The sequence below is a fragment of the Anser anser genome (assembly GCF_964211835.1).
Source record: "Anser anser genome assembly, chromosome: 20".
Classification (NCBI taxonomy): domain Eukaryota; kingdom Metazoa; phylum Chordata; class Aves; order Anseriformes; family Anatidae; genus Anser; species Anser anser.
The window spans coordinates 11,809,539-11,830,349 of NC_139741.1; the positions used below are offsets into that span (position 1 = coordinate 11,809,539).

The window sequence follows — 20,811 nt, forward strand, 5'->3', positions numbered from 1 at the left end:
TGGCTTACGGCCCCGCCCGCCGAGCCCCTTGCTGAGACGCGGCGGGGGGGGGGGGGCGGACTACATCCCCCAGAACGCACTGCGAGGCCGCGTGACGTCTCCATCGGCCAGCAGGGGCGCGGGGGCGGCAGGCGCCGGCGCGTGGCTTTTAAGCGGCGCGCAGGGAAGCGCTCGCTCCTCGGAGCGCCATTGGCCGAGGCTGCGGCGCGGCGCGGGCAGTGATTGGCGGGGCGGGGCTCTGCGGCCATGCAGGGCGGCGGCGGGGCAGGGGCAGGCCTCGGGGCGAGGCTGTGCCGCTGGGGGCCGCAGCCGGCCCGGGGCCCGCAGGATCTGAGCGGGGACGGGGGGGTGCGCAAGGAGGAGCTGCGGCCCGGCACCGGGCAGCCCGTGCCTCCTGCCGCCACCGTGGCAGGTACCGCACCCGGCCGCTCAGCGGGAGCCCGAGGCGGAGCCCGTGGCGGCCCCGCGCCGCTCGCACCGGGCTGCGGGGGCTCGGCCTCGGTGCGCTGAGCCCTGGGGAGGCCGCCCGGGGCTCTCAGTGCCCCTCTGTGTGCCCGGGCCGGCAGCCGGGTGCTCCTCGGGGTGTTCGCGCGTGCTCGCGGGGAGAGCTTTGAGGCGCTTCTGGCGCGCGGCATGAAGACGTCCTGCGTCAGAGGCTGGCCGCTCCTTATCGGGTCACGGAGCACTTGGGGCAGCCGGCTCAGCTTCGTGCGGCCAGCGCGCAGTGGAAGGGCAGCCTGACCTTGAGCAAAGCAGGCTTCCCGGGTCCCGGCTGCGTTCACAGTACATAGAAGTTTGAAGCTGAAAGTGGTTCCCGTGCAAGGGCGTAGTTGTGCGGCAAGGGAAGCCCGTTCTAGTGTGGTTTTTTCTAATTGAATTACAACTGGAGTTAGCCATGGCATTCCCCAGACAGGGGCAGAGTTCTGAGGGGTACCTTTTCTCCATCGTTTTTCTTTTCAGGGCTCAAGCTCAGTTTGGGAATGACTGTTGCACCCTTCCCCAGATGACTGGGGCATTTCAGTTTCCAGGCTGGAGGTTTCTGTTCTCTTCCTGCCCACAGCTCGCCAGTTCTTGAGACAAAACGGCGTTTTCTGCTTCGATAGAAATCGATACTGCAAAGTAGCAATTCTGTTTGGTGTTGATGTTAAAACACATTCAATGCCGCTTGGCTCCTTGCATGTGATCAATTTTTTGGGATAAATGTGGGGCTGTTTGTCCCCTCAGCAGAACGGGGGGGGGAAGGCAGGATAAAAGTGTGGTTGCAAAATTAACTCCCAGTGTGCTGCTGCTGCTGGTGTTTTTGGACATGAAATCAAACTCTTGCTTTTCTCCCTGCTCCATGTTTTGGGCTGTGCAGTGAAGTACTCTGGGTACCTGGAACATGCAGATGAGCCCTTCTGCACAAACTGCACTATGAAGCTTCCTAGGTTGATGAAACTTGGAGAAGGTAGGCTTGTCCTGAGATTCACGGGGTCATAAGGACCTGCCTGTTAAGACATGGTAATTTAAATGCATTTTAGTATCTTTAGGTTTGGGTTTTTTTTGGAACCTTTAAAACTACTGAAGGGGGTCAAAAAGCATCCTTCAGGTAGGTGGTGGTCAATCTAGAACTGACAGTCATGCACCTCTCCTGACAATGGGGGTGAGCAGCAGGACTTGTGCTGTTGGTAGCAGCGCGGGTGCTTACTGTCTGCCCTACTGCAGCACCTGCAGATTTTGATGTTTTTAAATCACCAGAGAGGAGACATTGCTTGGTTCCACAGAATGCCTTGATAACCTCAATTATCCAAATATCAAGGTGATTTTGATGCGATTTTGGTTTTTTTTTTTGTGGGGCAGTGTTTGCTGTGAGTTGTCATAACTGTGGGGAACTGACTGTTGTAGTTGGTGGTATGTGAACACCGGAGCTTTTTTGTCTAGACCTTAAGAGAAATTGTTATTTGGAGTCTGAGGGTAGATTCTGGGTTTGGGATTCTCATGGCCTTGCGTTTCTTGTTGTGACAGACATTACACTGAGGGGCCTGGAGATTGGCCTGCTCACGATGAAGAAGGGAGAGGTGGCAAGATTTGTCTTCACGCCGGTTTATGCCTATGGCCAGCAGGGCTGTCCTCCTCTGATTCCCCCAAATGCTACAGTCCTGTTCGAAGTGGAGATGTTGGACTTCCTAGATTCTGCTGATTCTGATGCGTTCTTTGCATTGACTGCTGTGAGTTGCCTTAATAAGGCTTGAGGCATAAATCTGGAGACTCAATGTTTGCTGTCTTTCCCTTCAGTTGCTGTGTATCGTGCGTTACATACGTTTGTTAAGCTTCAATGGAGGTGAAGTTATCCAGGCCCTGGGCTGCTGGCTCCAGTCAGATGCAGATGTATGCCCATTAGTGCTCGCCTGGCACACCTTGCCGTGCTTACTTCAAGTGTAGAGGGGGAAGCTGGGTGCTGCCTCTGTTCGCTCCGCTGTGGTGGAGTCAGGGGAACAACTTACCTTTATTTTTAGCTGTACGAAAAACCTCATGGTTTCACTAGAGGGCACCAGCTTCCAGGAAGTTCTCTGAAGTGTCAGGAGCAGTAACTGTCACTTTAAAAACAAAATCCTTTTTAAGTCTGCAGTGTTGAAGTGTCCCCCACCCCCCACCCTTTGTCTTTGCTTCTTGGCTGCTTTCCCAAGTGCTCCTTCACTGTTCACTTTCCTCCCTGGTGAGCTATGGTGTTATTGTTAATTCCCCCTTTTCATGTAAAAGGCTTTGGGCTGTGGTTGTGGGTCAGTGATTGGGGCACAGGCAGCAATGCTGGTGGAGAGAGGCCCTCCTTATTCCCTAGCTGCTCTTGCAGAGGCTGCTGCTGCCAGATGCAACCCTGAGATCAAACCACTGTTGCACGGGGGAGAGCGTACTCCCTGTTTTGCCTGTTGTCCAACCTTTCTTGCTTACACCTCTCCTTGAGCTGATTCAAAGTTGCAAACCCAGGGGAAAACCTGTCCCTCTTTTTTTTTGTTGCTGTTTTTTTTTCTTTGCTGGCTTGGTGTCCTGTGTGGTGTCAGGCTGGTCACAGAGTTGGCATGAGGCAGCCACCCAGGGTGATGTGGCACCGCTAGAGCAATGCAGCCTGTCAAACAGCTTCACCTTTTGTGCCAAGAATAGTGTTTTTGTATTTATGGCCTGTTCTGTGCTAAGGTGAGAGCATTGGGCAGGATTTAAGAACAAATTTCTACCCCCCACACCCCGTGAGTCTTTTTTGTCCTGTTGAGCTTCTTGACCTGTTTTGTAGCACTTCTCAGTAGGAGTTACTGACAAAACAGTGGCATGTTTCAGCCTGGAGAAGGGAAATTCCATTGTGGTGGCCTGGCTGGATGCTGCAGGGGACCTTGGCAATGGTCTGACTCCTGCCTTGTGACTGGAAAGGGACTGGGCAGGGGAGCCCTGCCTGTGATCTCTGCTTGTTGTCTTTTGAGCTGAAATCCCTGTGTTTCTTTATACAGGAGCAGCAAGATACCTTTCCTCTACAAAAAGTGTTGAAAGTGGCGGACACGGAGAGAGAGTTTGGCAATTACCTCTACCGTAAGCAGTGCTTTGAGGGTGCCAAAGAGAGATACAAAAGGGTATGACACCAGAAAAATGTGTTTTCTGTCTATGGGCTGTGAAAGTGGTAATTATTTAGTGCTAGTTCACAGTAATGAGTACAATTCAAAGTTTATACAACTTAAGTACATATTCAGTTTCTTATTTAAGAAGTGATCTGAAACGCTTGCTTTTGTGTGAACAGCAGTAGTAAATGGAGGAGGAGGGTTGGCAGAAATATGCAGAACCTTTTTCCTTCAGGCTTGCTCCCGGTGGGCTCTTGCTAAGGCAGAGTGCGTCTCAGGGTCTGTGTGAGCCCTGAGTGGCTTTTGTGATGGACTGCTAAAGCGGAGCCTTTCTCAGCTTTCACGGCAGCTCTTGCTGAGAGATGTTATAAGGCAGTACAACCTTGTATTGCAGCAGAATCCTGCTTAATGCTGAAAGTCATCTAGAGTCTCCATGTTCTGGGAGTAGAGGTATCACCAGCACCTGGGCACTCAGCTTCTAGCCTCCTGTCTGGGAACCACAGAATACTTGAGGCTGGAAGAAACCTCTGGAAATCGTCCAGTTCAACCCCCTTCTCAAGGTCATCAAGAGCAGGAGGTTGCCCAGGATTGTGTCCATTCAGGTTCTGGCCATCTCCAAGGATGGAGACTCCACAGCATGCCTGGGCAGGAAAATACTCGGGTGTCCAAACTGGAATGCATTTGCCTTTGTTTCAAAAGTAGTGAGGCTTTGAGACATTTTTCTTCCCTCCATTTAAGATTGCTTTCTCTTGGTATTTTTAACAAAAAAACATTAAATTCTTTCTTCCTAAAATACTGCTTTTCCACCTTTATCTTTAGTCTGGGTACCAGGTGTAATTTTTTTCTGCTGCTGTCTAGTTCCTCGATAAGTTTGCTGCAGTCTTGTGTCTGAGTTGGCTAGTCATGCAGGTAATGCTGTGCAGTATATTTAGGGTTTTGATTATTATTTTTTTAACTAACCAAGATAAATAGAAACGTGGATGTAGCTGGCTGATTGGGATGGATTTCTCACTTCCCATAGTGGATTTGTTGTGCACTAGTCCTTTTCCCTGTCTTCTCAGGCATACTCCATCCTTGGTCGCAGCCCTTCCAATGAGGCAGAGCGGTGTCAGATTGATGCTTCCAAGTTGTTGGTGCTCCTGAATCTCTCAGTTACCTACCTGAAGCTGGAACATCCTGACCGAGCATTGATGTATGGGGAAAAGGCCTTGGAGATCGACCACAGAAACACCAAAGCGCTGTTCAGGTGTGGCCAGGTGGGCAAAAATAAATTTTGCTGGTAACTGCATCAAGCAATGACCCAAACTCTCTGCCTGTGGAGAGTACCTAGAATAAACTGAGAGCCACTAAATTAATGCCTAAGCTCCTGCAGCAGTCTGATTCTTCTGCATCTGACCTTTCAGAAAATCTGGCTCTATAAATCTGTCACAAGTCTTTTCTTGAGGGATTTCTGAGCTACCTAGATCTGTCTTAGAAATGCTTGTAGTCGTACATATTTCAGTCTGAAGAGCAGCAGTGAGTCTATATTTATCTTTCGGTGCATCTGTCTTCTTTCAATGGCAGGCTTGTCTCTGCATGACAGAATACAAAAAAGCCCGTGACTTCCTGGTCAGAGCTCAGCATATAGAGCCGTTTAACAACGATATTAACAATGAGCTGAAAAAGCTGGCAAGGTGAGAACTCCTTTCTATCCCTGTAGAAGGAGTGCTGACAGGCTGGAAACACCCACTCAAAAATACTTTGGTGTTTGTGTTTGATTTAACTTTTTTAAACAAAGACTGTTGGGTCTTGGGGAAATGCAGAAGCTCCTTTAGTGTGGGGAGGGTTGGTTCAAAGGTTTTGCACACAGTGGTTACAGGTGATACGTGAGAAGCTGAGAGCATCCATTCTTCCCAGAGGGTTTCTTGTGCAGAGGGATGTGTGATGCACTCCACCTGAGTAGGTGGGTCGGGCTGATGGCAGGGAGGTAGGGAGCTGCTGAAATGCCTCAAAACCAATGAAATGCAGTAGCCTAGCACTCAAGATGATGATGCTCTGCATTAATACAGATTTTCACTTTCTTTAAGATGTGTTGGCTGATTACAACAATTTTTTTGCACTGCAAGTGCTTCAGAGTTTCATTGTACAGAACTACAAATACTGATGTTCAACTGTGGGAAGATCTTAAAAGTGAATTTCTTGCTGCCTTGGTGGTGATAAATGAGCAATCCCAAAGGCAACCTTTCCCTTTGCCCACAGGCTGAGTACAGCACAATCCTGCCAGCCTTAGTCATGCCCTCACCCCCTGAAAACATGACTAATGCTAGTCTCTGTCCTCACTCTGTTCTTTTGTTTGAAACTGGCAAAAGCAGTTGCTGGTTCCCAAAAATGTGTGCTGTACTTCTGGCACTGTTCAAACACAATGTGATGAAGACCCAACTTCAGAGATCCCAAAGCAGCCCCTGAATAGGAAGGCTCTTCTGTTGCTGCTAGGCATTGGCAGCAGTGTTTGTAGGGAGCAGTCACATCTCTAATAGGAGTAGTTGATGTGGCTGGTGCAGCCGGTTGTGTGGGTCTTCCCTGGGTGAAGTAATAGCTACTAATAGCTAGTAATAGCTGCTGGTCTGGAAATCTGAAGTAAGCTACTTCAGACTCATCCTCGTCTGCCTAAGTACCTTGCTACCAAATGCTAGGTGAACGCAGCTATCAGATGGCTCTGGATGACTGAGTGGCTGCTCTTGGAGGATCGGTTTGCAGGTGGTATCAAAGACCCATGATACGGTATTAAATGTCCTGATTCCAGAAGCCTTGTGCGTTGTCTTAGACTCATTCAGAATATATTGGCTGGTAGAAGAAAAATGTTGCTAATAATTTTGAGCTTGTTCTGCCAGGAAGCAACAAGGCACTCTGCCTTCAGGGAAGCAACAGGCAGGCTTGTCAGCTCTGAGGCTGGAGGTAGCAACATGTACTGCTAACGTGTGGTGCAGTAAGCTGGGTATGTGTTAAACATCTGTCTTGGAGTCTCTGCTTCGCTGCCAGTTAAAATTAGTGTATTTGTTGCTTTTACAATGACAAAGAGTGGAATTAGTATGAAATAGATGATGATGATATTGGGTGGTGTTAGTCATGCCACACCTCAGTCTGGATCTCTGTACTGTTACCAAGCTGCCTTGCCTGTGAAAACCTGTAATGTGATCTGGCAAAGGCTTCAAAAGTGGAATATGAATCAAAATTTTGTTCTTAAAAGCTTTTCACTTCCTTACTGAATACACTTACAACACTCCTTTTTGCAAAGTTAATCAATAGCTACCTTTTGGTGCATAAAACTGAACTTCAAAAAGTACCCATTCAACAGCTAAGCCGGGTTCTTGGCAAAATTTGCTTTGACCCGAGAAAAACAGGCAGAACCCTGGGCAAGTATCTTGTGGAACATACCTGGTACCAGCTGCAGTGGTCTTGGTGCAAACTGTGCTGCTGCCTTTGGCAGCTTTTTTAAGAAGACATACATTATATCAAATCCAGAACAAAACAGGGCTCTTCTGACAACTGATGTGAAACAGTGCCTCTGTTCCAAAAGAGGCTTTGGGATTTCCAACTTTGGTAGACATGTGTCATCCAGCCTAGGTGTGTGTCACAGCTATCCACACTAAGATCAGTGGCGACATCTGTCTGAAAGTCTTCACAGCAGAGATGTGCTGTGCTGAGGTTTCATTGAATGAAATGCTTCCAAGTTGTGGGCGCACACCTCTACTGCTCTTGGGGCTAAGAGCATTACCAGCATCACACTCCTGCTGTTTATAGCGTTATAAAAACTGCTTTTGACCCTATACAGTAGCAGATGCAGTGGAGCTGCCCCTTTGGACAGCCATTGATCCCTGGGACAGTGCCTAAACCGAGTCCCCCTCTGGCTCAGGGATTCTGTACCAGTGAGACCTTGTTGCTGGTGATGTGGAGCGCAGGGTGTGGAGGGTGCTGTGCTTCCTCCTGGCCATGCGGGTGCTGGGAGAAGCGGTGATTAAAATGGAGTGGTCTGCATAGCTTTTGACACGTAAATGTGATGCTGGCAGGAAGATGAAATTGGAGGAGGAAGCATTTGCCCTGCCATCTACACAGTCTGGGCATGCATCCTTGCTGTCTCTTACCCATCCTCTGCTTAGATTCAAAAGGTCAGTGGTAGATAGCCATTAGCAGCAGTTTGCCAAGTAGCAGAGCACCTGGACCACGTGTCCTGCTAGGCACTGTAATGGCTTGCGCAAGGAATAGTGCAAATGAGGGGGCACCAAACTAGTCCTCGGGATACAGCTGGGGGTTCCTCTGCATCATCTCACACTTGCAAAACTAGAGTAGAAAGCATCAGGCTACCAGAAATCAAATGATCTTAGTAGCTAATAGGTACCAGCAGAGAAGGGACCCAAGGTCTGGGAATAAGGCAGAATTAATTCCTGGACATGGCAGAAAGAGGCTGGAACAGCTGCTCCATTCCTAGCAGCACACTTATGCTAGGCTAGTTTATTTTAAAAATGTGTTATATATATTTTTTCTCATTGTGGCACTGGCAGTTGGGTGGGCAGTTCACAGCCCATGGTTCCTGTGTTTGTGCTCTGCTTTCCAGCTGCTATAAAGACTACGTGGAAAAGGAGAAAGAAATGTGCTGCCGAATGCTTGCCAGTCTCAATTCTTCTCATGCATGACCAGAAAAAGGTAATCAAGTTGTGAAAAGGCTGAGGTCTCCTAAAGCCACTGTCTTCTCTGGATTGGGTTTTCTGGTGGTGGTGGGGGAAACCTGCTTCTCTCCTGCCTAGGAGGATTTTGGTGACAACAGGTAAGTTAATGGGAATGTGTGGAGGGGAAGGGGCAGGACAGCAGGGTGAAATGTTACTGCACTGTGTGCTTGGGGAATCTTTCCTGCCAGGTGGGCTGGCATGGGACAGGAACCTGAAACTGGCAACACTTGAGTAAGTTTGGTTTTGTTGTTTCCTGTGCTGCTCATCCCAGTTATTCCTCGTTAGAGCCAGGGGGAGAAAGAGCTGTGTAGTCTTGTTTCTCTGCCAACTAAAAGAAACAAAACAACAAAAATTGTTTCTGTCAGACTTAAGATTTGGATTTCCTCCTCCCCTCCAGCACTCCTGTCTGGAGCTGCTGGAATGCCTTACTTCAGAAAAAATCTAAATATTTTTTCTCTTTTTTTAAATATTAAAAAACCTGTTTGTATAGAAATTTTCAAATAGATGTTTTGGACTCTTTAAAGCCTTAAATCTTCTAGCAAAATTGACAGGTTTATAAATGCACAAAGGCTCTTTGATCATTCTTTTTTGTCAAAACCTTCACCAGGGTATAAGGGGAAGTGGAAACCTTCACTGGTCTCTTGCCTCAGGGTAAGCCCTAGGGAAAGGGTTGTGGAAAATGACAGCAGCCTTCTGTCAGAAAGCATCACCAGCTCAGGTCTGTCAGAGGTTGCTGCCATTCTATCTCAAACAATACAGGCAGTATCCCTCTACTTGCTGAAAATGAGTACTAGCAGCCTTTCCATCATCAAAAGCGTGAGTGCAGGATTCAGCTGTGGTATTTTAAGGCTGCCTCTTTCTCTTGTCTGTGGCTGTGAGGAAGCTAACCTAATACCTGAGGAAGAGGTTTGACTGAATGCCTGTTTCCTAAAGCAACACATCCCTCTTCTGGCTGTATGTGCCTCTTTGCTGTAGTCTTTACCCGTCCTGCCTCCCCTGTGCCCCGATCATAGCTGCATGTTGCTGAGCTGCCTCAGAGCACAAATTCTTCTCTGGCTTCAGGATGAGGTGGTCAGATCTGTTAGCAGGTACCTACCCCCAGGCATGTCACTATGAAAAGGGGTTTGTGACTGGCTGTGGTTCTGCCACTGTGTGCAGGAAGTCTGTGGCCGCAGACTTGCCGAGGAGGCTCTGAGTCTCAGTTTACTGAATTTTAGAGACTTGCAATTGGAAAGCCTGTATGACTTCTCTTGTTTCTGACTGTAGTATGTAGCAGTGCCTGAGCTGGGGAACGTCTTGTGTCAATCTGTGCATCTGCTGGCCCCGTGTCATAGTAGAGCTCTGAGCGTACAGAGTCATCTGCTGGGCCAGCAGGCAGGTCATCCCGTGGTAAAGCAATGTAGCCTCTTCTTTCCCAAAGAGAGGCCGGCGAAGATACTGATTTCCATGCAGTACAATGTAAAGTAGCTATTGTTACAAGTAAAAAAAAAAAAGTCTTCAGTTCATGGAGACTGAGAAGTGCAAAAGAGAAGCCTTTGTCTGAGGCAGCCTTTAAAATTAGGTGTAACTATCCATCAGCAAGATTTTCTCCACTGGCTCTATATATTTGCACTGATGCAAATATACAGCGCTTTCGTGGAGCTCTGCCTGCTTAAGCAGCTGATTGTCAGCTGTCAGTCAAAGATTCTGACCTTCCTTGAAGTTGTTTTTTAAAGTCTTCCAGACAAATTTACATCACTGTCACCTACATAACAATTCATTGTTAATTCCTTGTAAGAAAAATCTCTTGCTGCTGTGTCTTGCATTTAAAAAAAAAAAAAAATATTCAGAGAGGAGCACAGCAGTTCCAACTGGAGCTCCTGCTTTCTCTCAAAGGCACCACTATGTAGCCAGAATTGAGGCAAAACATTCTTTAGTGCTTTCTGACAACTTTGTACAAGTTCAGTTTAGGGCACAAGCTGTATCAGTCAGTCTGGCATGCCTGTTTTATCCTTTGTCTTAAGCATTTAGTGAGTAGATGGCCTGTGAGTGCTGCCTGTAGCTCATGTCTAATGATCCAGTGGAATTGCAACAGTTAAGGAAAACTTCTGCATACCAGTTGGCAGGTCTGAGTGTTGATCTGACCCCATGTCCAGCTTACCAGCTGAGTGACTCCGCTGTAGTTGCAGCATTCTCCCTGTCCTGACTCACTGCCATATCCCCTGGTTCAGTGCTCCTACCCAGGTGGCTTTGCTGTAAGCTTTGAGACGTGCAATGGTTGCTTTGTTAGGGGGCAGATGGTTTGTTTGTCTCTACTGGGTAACCCAGGGCTGCTGTTCTGTGTTTTCCACAATGACACTCAAAAACCAGGTGCGCCTGAATATACTCATTCTGCCTGGGATGTGTCTCCCTTACTGTGTAGTGTGGGTCCTGTAATTGCTGTAAGCATCATCTTGCTCGGAACACCCTTTTTTCCTTTTTAGTGGAGTTTTATGTCAGAATAAACATTTTCTTTGGTGAAATGTGAGGCTGTTCCTGATGCTTCTTTGAGGAATCCAGAAATACTCAGGGGTAGAAATAGAAGCACAAATGCTTTTTTAAATCTGTCCTGCTGCAGTCCTTTGCAAACACAGTGGCCTGGGGCCTCTTGCTTGCATCTCTTCAAGTTTGGGCTATTTGCCTGCCTCTGTAAACCTTGTGTTGTGCAGCATGTGTCAAGCCAGGTCACCTGGTACATGCATAGCTGTAAGTCCCCTTTGACCCTTAAACTGTAGAATGGGTAGACTGAGGACCACTGGTTTAGTGGAGTTTCTCTTCCATTGAAAAGTGAAGGGTTTTGGTGAAAGATTTTGTATTGCTGTGGTCCTTCATGATAAAGAGAACTTAATCATGAAGCACAGACAAATTCCCTAGAAATGTCTGGAACCTATTAGAGGGTCCTTGGTGGTAGCTTCATCCCAGAAAGGTGAATCTTTGTTTTTTTTTTGCTGTTTTTAATTAAAGATGAGCCAAAGCTGAAGGCTTGCCTCTAATGTGTATCTCAATTTCAGTACACAGGAGAAGTAGTCTTGGTAGCTGAGAGCATGCAGGGAAATGTTCCAGTGCAAACAAGTAATGCTGAAATTATGGCAGGAAACTAAGGTCAAACTTGAGATTGCTATGAATAGCAGGGTCTAGCAATTCTGAAGCCATTAATTGGTGAGAATTGGCTGCAGAACTGGGGTTGTGTCACCTGGTAGAAGTGACTGTAATTAGGCTTAAAATCAGCATCAGTTGCCAGTTAAACTGACCTAATAAGCTAAAAGAGACTTGCAAATAAACTGAGTAGTATGTGAATAGTAGAATCAAAACTCCTGCATTGGGAAGGCTCCAGACTTCTAAGTAAACAGCAGCTTCCTCCTTCCCCTACTGCTCTCCTTTATTGCTAAGCTGAAGATCTAAAATATGCCTCCTGCTGTTGCTGTCCCTACCCACTGTGTACAGCTTAACAACAGAACCAGCAATTTCACTTTAGAATATGCAAATTATCATACCACTGAGATGTCTTGTGCTGCAAAGGAAATTAAGCATCTGCTTTATGCTGAGCATCATTAGAGCTAGTGGGAAGGTTTGAACGATGACTTAATTAAGCATTCTCCTTACTAAGCAGAGGAAGGAGAAAAGCTTTAAGGTTGTTGGTTGTTTTGTTGGGTTTGAGTTTTTTTCCACTCTAGATCTTCCTTCCTGCTGCATCTTTTTTTTTCTTTGACCCGAGTTCTACAATTCATGTCTGGTAGTATCTCTAATACCTCTCTTGAAGATTGGTAGGCCATGGTCTCTTCTAGAAACCAACCAGGAGTGGAGAAATGACTCCACCTCCACATAGGGATCCCCTGCTACCCATGCTTCCCTTCTGACGCACTGGACATGTGTCCCTGGTTTGTTATGCTGTGACAACAGGTCGGGCTAAAAGATGGTGGAGAGGGAACTGAGGGCAGGGACCAACAGGAGCTCCTGTGCTCTTTGAACTCTGATGTACTCTTTGTGATCACAGAATCACAGAGTGTTAGGGATTGGAAGGGACCTTGAAAGATCACCTAGTCCAATCCCCCCGCCGGAGCAGGAACACCCAGATCATGTCACACAGGAATGCGTCCAGGTGGGTTTTGAAAGTCTCCAGAGAAGGAGACTCCACAACCCTCCTGGGCAACCTGTTCCAGTGCTCCATTACCCTAACCGTGGAACAAGCTTTCTCATATTTAAGCGGAACCTCCTATGTTTCAGCTTGCACCCATTGCCCCTTGTCCTATCAGTAGGTGTCACCGAGAAGAGCCTGGCTTCGTCCTTCTGACACTTAATCACGAAGGCTTGTTTACAGAAGCCCTTGGTGAGGGCACTTAATGTATTAGGGGTGACGTTGCCCAGACTAGGAGGGAGATCCATGCAGTATCTCAGATTGCCCTGCATTGCCCGTCCTCCAAGGCACTGGTGAAGTGCTGGTACTTTAGTTTCATTGGAGGGATGCCTCAGGGCCCAGCCCAAGACCATCTGCTCTGAAACTCAGTGAATATCTAAAACCTGGTGTTGCCCTCTGTGTGCACAATCCTGAGCCTCCCTGGTGAGGTAGGAAGGTGTTCATGGCTGTGTTTCTCTTCAAGCTTCTGCCTGGGCCTGCACAGCGTGCTTGCCCTGGAAAGGACAGGCTGAGCCCCTGGTGGATATTCCTGTGTGGGCTTTTATTTCTCAGAGCTGCTGCTGGCAGCAGGAAGGTAAAACTTGCTAACTTCAATGCTGCTGTTACAAACCAGTGAAAAAGATGCTGGGTTCTTTCCATTAGTATGATAATACGTGGTTTACCATGCAGGTAGGATTTGAAGGGCAATGGTCTGTTTCTAAGATGTAAATGCCTTTATGAAGAAAGTTTTAGTTTTGCAGAGCCTTCAGAGTTACTGGCCTTCGCTTCCAGCAGCAAGGAGATGCGTGGTGATTTTAAAAATGGTATTTCGTAGAAGATCTTAGTCTCCTTTCCCTACCTCTTGTGTTTCAGCTATGATAAGCTGTATGAAGTGTAAGTAAAAATGCTTTAGCTTGACAAGCAAAAGGGAAAACGGGGGGAACATAACCTCAAGTAGGTTGTAACCAAACAGTTTTTGGATGGCAGTCTGCTGCAGGTGACTGTGCCTGGGATCAGATTATTGCTTAATTGTGCTGTGGTTGAGGCACAAAAGCCCCCACTGGTGCTTCTAGTTCTTGCAGTATTACAAATGGTGGGCAGCTCTCCCTGGGCTGCCATGTGCATATGCCATCCCATACAGCAGATAGGCAGAACTGGCATGCCTGGCCACCAGCCCTGCTGATCTGGGGTGCTATGGACTTCCTCTCTGGGCTAGCAGAAGAAATGTCTTTATTGTATCTGTTTTAGTCTTAAATCTGAGGATTTTAATGTCATGCGCAGCCTTATACAGCAAAACAAAGGGCCCTTTTCCATATGCTGTTGTGTGTTTGTTCTTCTAGCCAGGCATCTTGGAGGAGTGTTGAGTGTGGAGAACTGTAACCATGTCTGTGTAAAGAAACATACATTGTTTTGGGCTTGAAAGACATTACTGCCTCCAAAGAGTGAAGGATGCTCTTTGCTGCTTGCTTATTTCAGTGACAACTTACCCTGAGCAGAAACATAAGGTGATCTAAATGTCTGTGCTTGGACTTGGGTCAGATGTGGCCTGTCTATTTTAGCCATGCGTACTGCCTCCACTGGGATCAGTTGATGTCATGGCGTGTGGGTGTGCTTGTTTGCTGCTGCTTCAGCATGGTTCTGCACTGAGGACTCTGTCCCTGAGACCAGACATCAGAGCCTGTGGTAGGATTCAGAGTGCAGAGGAGCTGCAGCACACTACAAGGTAATTTCAACACAGTAGGAAAAACCTCGGATGATAGTGGTGCAAACCATGCCCTGATGGCTTATTTTTTAGGGTCTTTCCACGTTGTTTTGGTTTATTCTGCAGACACCACTTTTTTCAAGTAAAACTAAACGTCTAATGTCCTGACACCCTAGGTTCCTGGCAAGGTGCTCTCCTGATCGTGAGGGGGTGCTGGCAGTGGTCAGGGCTCCTGTGAGCTTTCCACTCTAGTGCAGTACGTGGTGAAACGCAGACAAACTTTAGAGGAGTTTAAAAGGCTCTAAGCAGGTATCGTGATACCTGTGACGATACAGAGACAGCTGAGAGTAAAGAGTGCTAAGGACCCCCGTAAGAGTTCACTGTGGTTTTGGGAAGTATTCCCCTGCTTGTGAGCTACCAAGCATTGTTCGTGATGTGCAGCCTCGTAATGGGGTGTAGCCATCACCAGTGGCACAGCGCAGCCTATTGTAAGATCTGCGGCTCATCACTGCTTGAACAGCACCAGGGCGTTCACTGCTATGTCTGACACTGGTGATAGCACTTAGCAACAAGACAACTTTTGTGGTCCTCTGTACCAAGAGGCAGGAGACACTAACAAGGCTTTCAGATTTGGGGGATACTGCTTTAGGGAAGGCTTTTTGCTTAAGGAGTGTTTTGGCACTACTGTGAGTTAGTCTGCAGATCTGCAGGATTATTTGTAGTAAGGGAAGACGTGAAAGACGTGACCTTCATGTGCCTTTCCCAGTACCCATGATGCTTTATTGGGGAAACTGTTGATTTGACAGAATGCTGAGCATTATTGACATGAAAGCTATCCCAGCTCTTGAAGGACTGGGAACTGCTGTATGGATCAATTTCAGCCCACACTTGCTGTATGAAGTCCTTACTGAGTCAGAAGTGTGTGTTGAAGAGCTTATCTTTTTCCTTTCACCTTCTCATAATTGTCTGGTTTATGAGACCTCTTGCTCTCTGAGGAAGGTTTATTACTGCTTTTAAGGGATTTTCCTTTGGAAATGCCTGGGAAAAAGCTCTGCTTCCTGTGTTTCTCTTCTTTGCCTTAGGTATCCCTGTTGCACAAAAGACCTGAGCAGACTTGACAGACCCTTTCACCATCACCTCAGGTTCAGGGTGGTAGTGCATGTCATCAGCATTCAAGCTCTCTGGAGTCAAGACTAATTAAGGATCTCTGGTTAATTCTTAATTCTTCCTTCCACTGAACTGTCTTTCTAGTGTACAGGCGTTTGACTCATTGTGGATCCTTTGCAGGGCTGAGGATTATGGATCCACTGGCAAAAAAGCTATCATGGGGAAGAAAACATTTTAAGCACAGATCTTCAGAAGACAATGAAAGTTGATATAGCTTGATATAAACAAGGAGTAAAGCATCTGTTCCTTGCACCTTCACTTCTTGAGTTTTGACATCTCTTGAACCTGTGTTGGGGTAGTCTTGGCAGTTGTCGGTCAGCCTGTTCGAGCCTTCAGACCTGCAGCGCCTCTCAGCTTCTGCATGCTCTCGTACTACCTGAAGATAGGCTTCACAGTAATCTTGGCCATAAGTGATTTCACTTGAAGCAGTAACAGTTGGACATCCCTAAACACCTAGGTGAGACAAAGGTACGGCTGACAGCAAAATTGCTTTCATAGCAGATAAGTGGTATCCTAATTATGTTATCTTCTGAAGGAATGCTGCATGCTCTGAGATGGAATCCATGTCATGGGGATGTGTAGCATTCCCTCTAATAATGTTCTGACAAACCATGATTCTCTGGTCTTGTAAATAGCTGTTTCTTCTCACCGTATCAGGATGGATCACTCAGCACATCTTATCAGCTAGCTGATAAAGCTGTAGCTGGACTTTTTTCTTGTGTTCAGAAGATCTGCAGTCTGTCAGTAACCTCTTAGGGAGCCCACATGATGCATTTAAGAAGGAGCTTGTTCATGTCCTGGTGGCAGTGTTTTTTCTCTAGGCTGTTATTTCAGAGTGGCAGTTCCTTTTGGACTTGTCAGGTCTTGAATGAAGAGCACTTCTCAGGCAATTGCTGTTGTAGAAGGTTTTCGCTCCTTTGCTGATCTGTGCCTCTAAAAAGGGTATATGAAATGTGCTCTTTCGGAGTGCTCTTGGGGTCCTGTGGTATAAGATGTACTGTATCCTTGTGACTAACAAATCAAGACTGTTCCGTTCTTCTCTGTGCTCAGTGGTTTGAGTTGAAGTGCTGAAAGTGAGGTATTCTGCCTCCTGTTAGAAGCACTTGTAGGCTGCATTTCTCTGAAAGTAGCTGTTGTCTCTTAAAGGCACTTCACTGGGTTGTAACAGCCAGGCCAGCCTCCTAGGTTATCTGCTCTCCACAAAGCTGATGATTTGATTGCTTCTCTTGAGAAGTTTCTTCTCACTGTGGGTTATCTCAGTGCAGTGCTGTGGGGAGCTTTTGATTCAGAGCATGAGTTTAATGAGGGCTGAACTGACGGGAGCAGTGCTGTAAGTGCACACTCTTTTCGGCTTCTTTGTGCTTCTGCAAAAACTTCATCTGCTATGCTTGGTGCCTACACAACGTTCTTTCCTGTAGCCCTTCTGGAGACTGAGACAGGAGAGGGGGAACCAGGGAAGATGCAACTACAGTTCTTCATGTAAAAAAAGGCAGCTTTAAACAAATTTTAAAGCTTTAGTTGAACATTAATAGTTAATTATGGCTTTAATGCAGAGTAAAGGCGATTGTGGTTATAAACGACCTGTGACCTGGCATATTGTTTACTGTAAATTGGTGCTCAACTGCCTTATCTTTCTGAAGCATGAATTAAAATAGGTGGTACAACAGACTTCTGTCTGAACTTCAAAGTGAGCAAGTGTTGGTGCTGTGTGGCTAAGCTGCTGCCAACCTGTTTTTAAGGGAAGGAAGCAAACATTGGAGTGGAGTCCTGGTTGGAGTGTGCCGTTCTTCTACCTGTAGGAACAGCAAACGCTTTGAACACCTTCCAACTCGGCATCTTCAGGGCTGTGCATTTCCCTTACACTTCTCTTTTGATTGTGTAGCCATTAGGTGGAAATGAAAGAGATGAACTGATCAAACACTCCTTGAAATGGCTTTAGGGTTTCAGTTTGAATATTTTTTTAATTAGCTCTATGTAAAGACTTTATTACTTCAAATAGCAGCCATGAAACCAGAAGACTCGGTTTGATCTCTTGTTTTTGTGGTGCACGAGAAGTCTCAGTAACTGTAGGTTTTATATCCAGCTAGACACCCCAAACCACAACTAACAGACAGTAGAAACATAAAGTGATTATCTTTTAAGTATGCCTATCAGGAACACATAAAAGGAAGTGCTGTGTGGGTATAGTAATAGACTGACAAGTAGCAGAGTAGAAGTCAGTTGCGTTTTAACAGGAGCAAAGATGCTTTTCTCTAATAAAGCATAGAACATCAAGTATGAGGATTTTTTTCACTTTAGAAACCTTTCTTTTTTTTGTCCTGATTGCTACAACTCTATGCTGTGCACCAGAGCATTTAAGCATTTCTATCTCTGATTAATTTTCAAAGTTTCAAAGAAAAGAGATCAGCTGCAGTGTCCTCTAGTAGCTTTTTTTTTCCATAAACTTCTCCCTTTTCTCTTGGTCAGGGTAGGTACTAGGCTGTCAGCACAAAGCTGTGAATGTAACACAAGATACTCAGCGAACCCCCTGGTTTTGGAAGTTTTGGCAGTAAGAGGTATAGCCTTATAAATGAGGCTGTAAGATGAGTCTGGATGAACCAGGGCAGTGACTAAGTGCTGACTTGATACAGCAATTCCTATTTTGTGCTAGACTAGAAATCTGCTGCTGGTGAATTTCCAGGAATCCTGAAAGTTACTTGACTGTTCAGTTTGAGATTAAAAAAAGCACAGTAGTTGGGGACAGCCTTTGAGAGAGGCGGATTGTCCTAATTCAGACTACGTTTTCTGGCTGGGTGTCATTTGAGTCATGGGTTCTGAGTTGTCTTGTGTGGCTCTGAGCATACTGACTGAATAAAACCTGGGTTCTTCAAAGTCATTGGGGGAAGATGAGTAATCCAGTCAACCTCATAGCTAATTCTGTGAACAGGGTATTGAACTGGAGACCAGTTCCTTGCAACCCTAATTGTCCTGTGATCCTGTGGTGCCAGAGCAAAATTCGTGCCTTCCAAGGTTATATAATAAATGAGGTGTATATCTTAAGCATCACATGATGCTTTGTCTTCTCATCCTTTAGTTGGTAAATGTCTGTTTTCCTCAGAATTACTGCTCTTTAACTTTCTGGTTAGCAGTCTGTAAGTTGATATCCTCTAAGGAGCAGGCTTCTCTATTTTGTGAAGAGTTATTTGATTTAAATTTGCAGAGATCACTGCAGCCAAGCTAACTGAAAAAGCTCAAGTGGCTACAGCTCCTGAAAGAGTAGCAAAAATTGATTTGGGCTCCTGGTATTCTTAAGCTGAGAGAAGATAGGGCATCTTCTGAATGTGCATTTTTATTTTGACCCCCAGAACAGGAGAGTAGGAGACAGATAATGGGTTACTGTGTGGAAAGGTTGTTAAGGATTTTTATGAGGTTTTTGGTTCTTTTTTTCCTTCCTTCCCTTCCACTATTCAGCCTCAAAATGCTGGAGAAATGAGGCTGACTTCTCAGCAGTGTTTCAGTACCATTTGTGCCCTGACAAATTAGGGGAACACCTTCCATATCTGTATTCCTCTGAGTGATCTTAGGGCTGTTGGTTGAAGAAGCATCGTGAGCAGCAGGATGCTGAAATACGTAACAGGTACATAGGAAAGCAGCATATATATCTTACCACAGGTGCTTAATGGCTGTGGGGACAACAGGGAATCCCATGTTCTGCTTACACCCAACACAGCTGCACTAGAGAACTTGTGGTGTTGAGCCAGTACTTGAATACGAGCTCAGACAGCTTGTGAGGAACAAGGAGCAGGAGGTGCTAGTGCGCTCTGCAGCTGGGGAGGCAAAGGGGCAGTATGGCTGGAAGAGGCACCGGAGGAGCAGGTGAGCTGTTCCCAGCAAAGTCAGTGTTGTGGAACTGTAGCCATGTAGAGGGCGAGGCAGGGGATCTGAGTCCTGATCAGTGACCCAAGGGGTTTCCCACAGAGAGGGGAAAAAATCACAGCTTAGAAACAGGTCTGGATTACATCCAGAGAAAATGCCCTATATCTAGATACTGCTTTCCTTCCAGTGAAGCTCTAGTGACCTTAAAGAGCTGGAGGGATGGGGCAGGAGTTGCAAGTGAGAGAAAGGCTTCTCTGGGTGCAGAATCTGTCATCTTGGTATATGTCAGGACTCCAAGATGGGTAAGGACCCAATTCCAAGTGAGAGTGATGGGGCAAGGGGAGGTAACAACGGACAAGATGCTGGGAGCACTGCGTGCCTCGATGCACTGCAGGTGTTGTGTGTGGCTCTGCCTCGTGGCAGAAATGCCCTCCACGTGGGACTAGGGTGTGAGGAGGGGACAAAGATGGGAGCAATCAACTGCAGTGAGAAGTAACAGGAATCTCAGAGGAGGAGAATGGTGAATCTAAAAGACAGAGGACTGACTTTTCAAAGCCAAAGAGTAGATGTCCAGGCCTGGGTTCCCAGAACAGGGTTGGAAAAAACACAGATTGTGTGTAACATTAATGACTTGGTGTAGGAAGGGAGGTGGTCTGAGGAAAATTTCAGGCCACTCTGAGGTGGGCTTGCTAATATTAAGTTCTTATTGCTTAATATTTAGTTTCTTCCAAGTCCCAGGTGAGAAAGTTGAATTTTATAGGAATGCCAGTTCCACTTATGCTAACTAACTTGGGTTAGTTATGGGTTAGTTAACTTATGCTAACTCTTGGGTAATTCTTTCAGGGCTACTGTACACATGGGCTAGTTAACAATTGAATTCTTAGTGCTTGGAGATGCTACAGTGGAATAAAATGCACAGTGATCCCTGTGGGAATGTTGACTGGTATTTATTGTCCTAGGACTTCCCCAGCTGATGAAAGAACAGTTCTTGGACGGGAAGACGACCTACCTCTGGGCACATGGAGACTTCAGCATTGGATCTGTGCTTTGGGAAAAGGGGAAAGAGTGTGGTCTTCATTATACTCTAATGTGGAGTTTCTGTTGGTATATACACAACCTGGTTTTCCTGATTCTGGTTCTTGTTTGCCATGTTCTGGGGCTTAGTTTCTAGAACTAAGTACTGCTGTATGGGAGGATTACCTTCTTCTCCGTTGCATACTCTTTGAAGAAAGTTTGAAACCTTACCTTTTGCAGGTTCTGGACTGCTGTTATGGAATCTGTAAATACAAATGCCATGAAGTTTTGTATTGTTTATACGGATTGTTCTTTAAAAAGTTATGCTTCATGTTGTTTTTGTTCTGAAAAATAAATCAGAACTATGTTGGCAGGACTTGTGCCCATTTATTTTGCAAGAGTGATTAATGTCTCTCTGCCAGTGTAAGGAACTGGAATTTGGAAATAGGCTCCAGTTTGTTAGTGTAGCTAGCTCCTGTCTTGGGCAGCAACATGTTACACTTCTTTTTTTTGGCTAAACATTCCAGTGAGCGTTGATACTAAATTTCAAATGACTTAAGACTACCAACTTTTTCCTTTTCCCCTTCAAATACTGCTGACTTTTCTAGCTTTGATCAAGTTGGTTTCCTTTTTGAGTAAAATCCACTGTGTGCTCTA

General features: G+C 46.2%; 1 protein-coding gene across 4 annotated transcripts; it reads left to right on the forward strand.

Moving 5' to 3' along the window:
* The first annotated feature begins 125 nt into the window (after positions 1-125).
* Positions 126-20,530, forward strand: FKBP6 (FKBP prolyl isomerase family member 6 (inactive)). Of its 4 annotated transcripts, XM_083806275.1 has the most exons (8): positions 134-412; positions 1,358-1,447; positions 2,005-2,207; positions 3,477-3,596; positions 4,643-4,837; positions 5,145-5,254; positions 8,173-8,261; positions 20,100-20,530. In XM_083806275.1, the coding sequence occupies exons 1-7, from the start codon at positions 247-249 to the stop codon at positions 8,249-8,251; spliced, it is 963 nt and encodes a 320-aa protein (XP_083662401.1). In that variant the 5' UTR covers positions 134-246; the 3' UTR covers positions 8,252-8,261; positions 20,100-20,530. The 4 variants fall into 4 exon arrangements, 3 of the variants coding, with proteins under 3 accessions (XP_083662401.1, XP_083662403.1, XP_083662402.1); XR_014574225.1 differs by lacking the exon at positions 5,145-5,254 and having other exon boundaries at positions 126-412; XM_083806277.1 differs by lacking the exon at positions 5,145-5,254 and having other exon boundaries at positions 4,643-4,827.
* Positions 20,531-20,811: the final 281 nt, after the last annotated feature.

Excerpts from the sequence above, each read along its gene's own strand:
- FKBP6 (XM_083806275.1), top strand. The coding sequence starts at position 247 with ATGCAGGGCGGCGGCGGGGCAGGGGCAGGCCTCGGGGCGAGGCTGTGC. Across the intron at positions 4,838-5,144 it reads CGCTGTTCAGGTGTGGCCAG|GCTTGTCTCTGCATGACAGA; the intron begins GTGGGCAAAAAT and ends TTTCAATGGCAG. Across the intron at positions 5,255-8,172 it reads GAGCTGAAAAAGCTGGCAAG|CTGCTATAAAGACTACGTGG; the intron begins GTGAGAACTCCT and ends TCTGCTTTCCAG.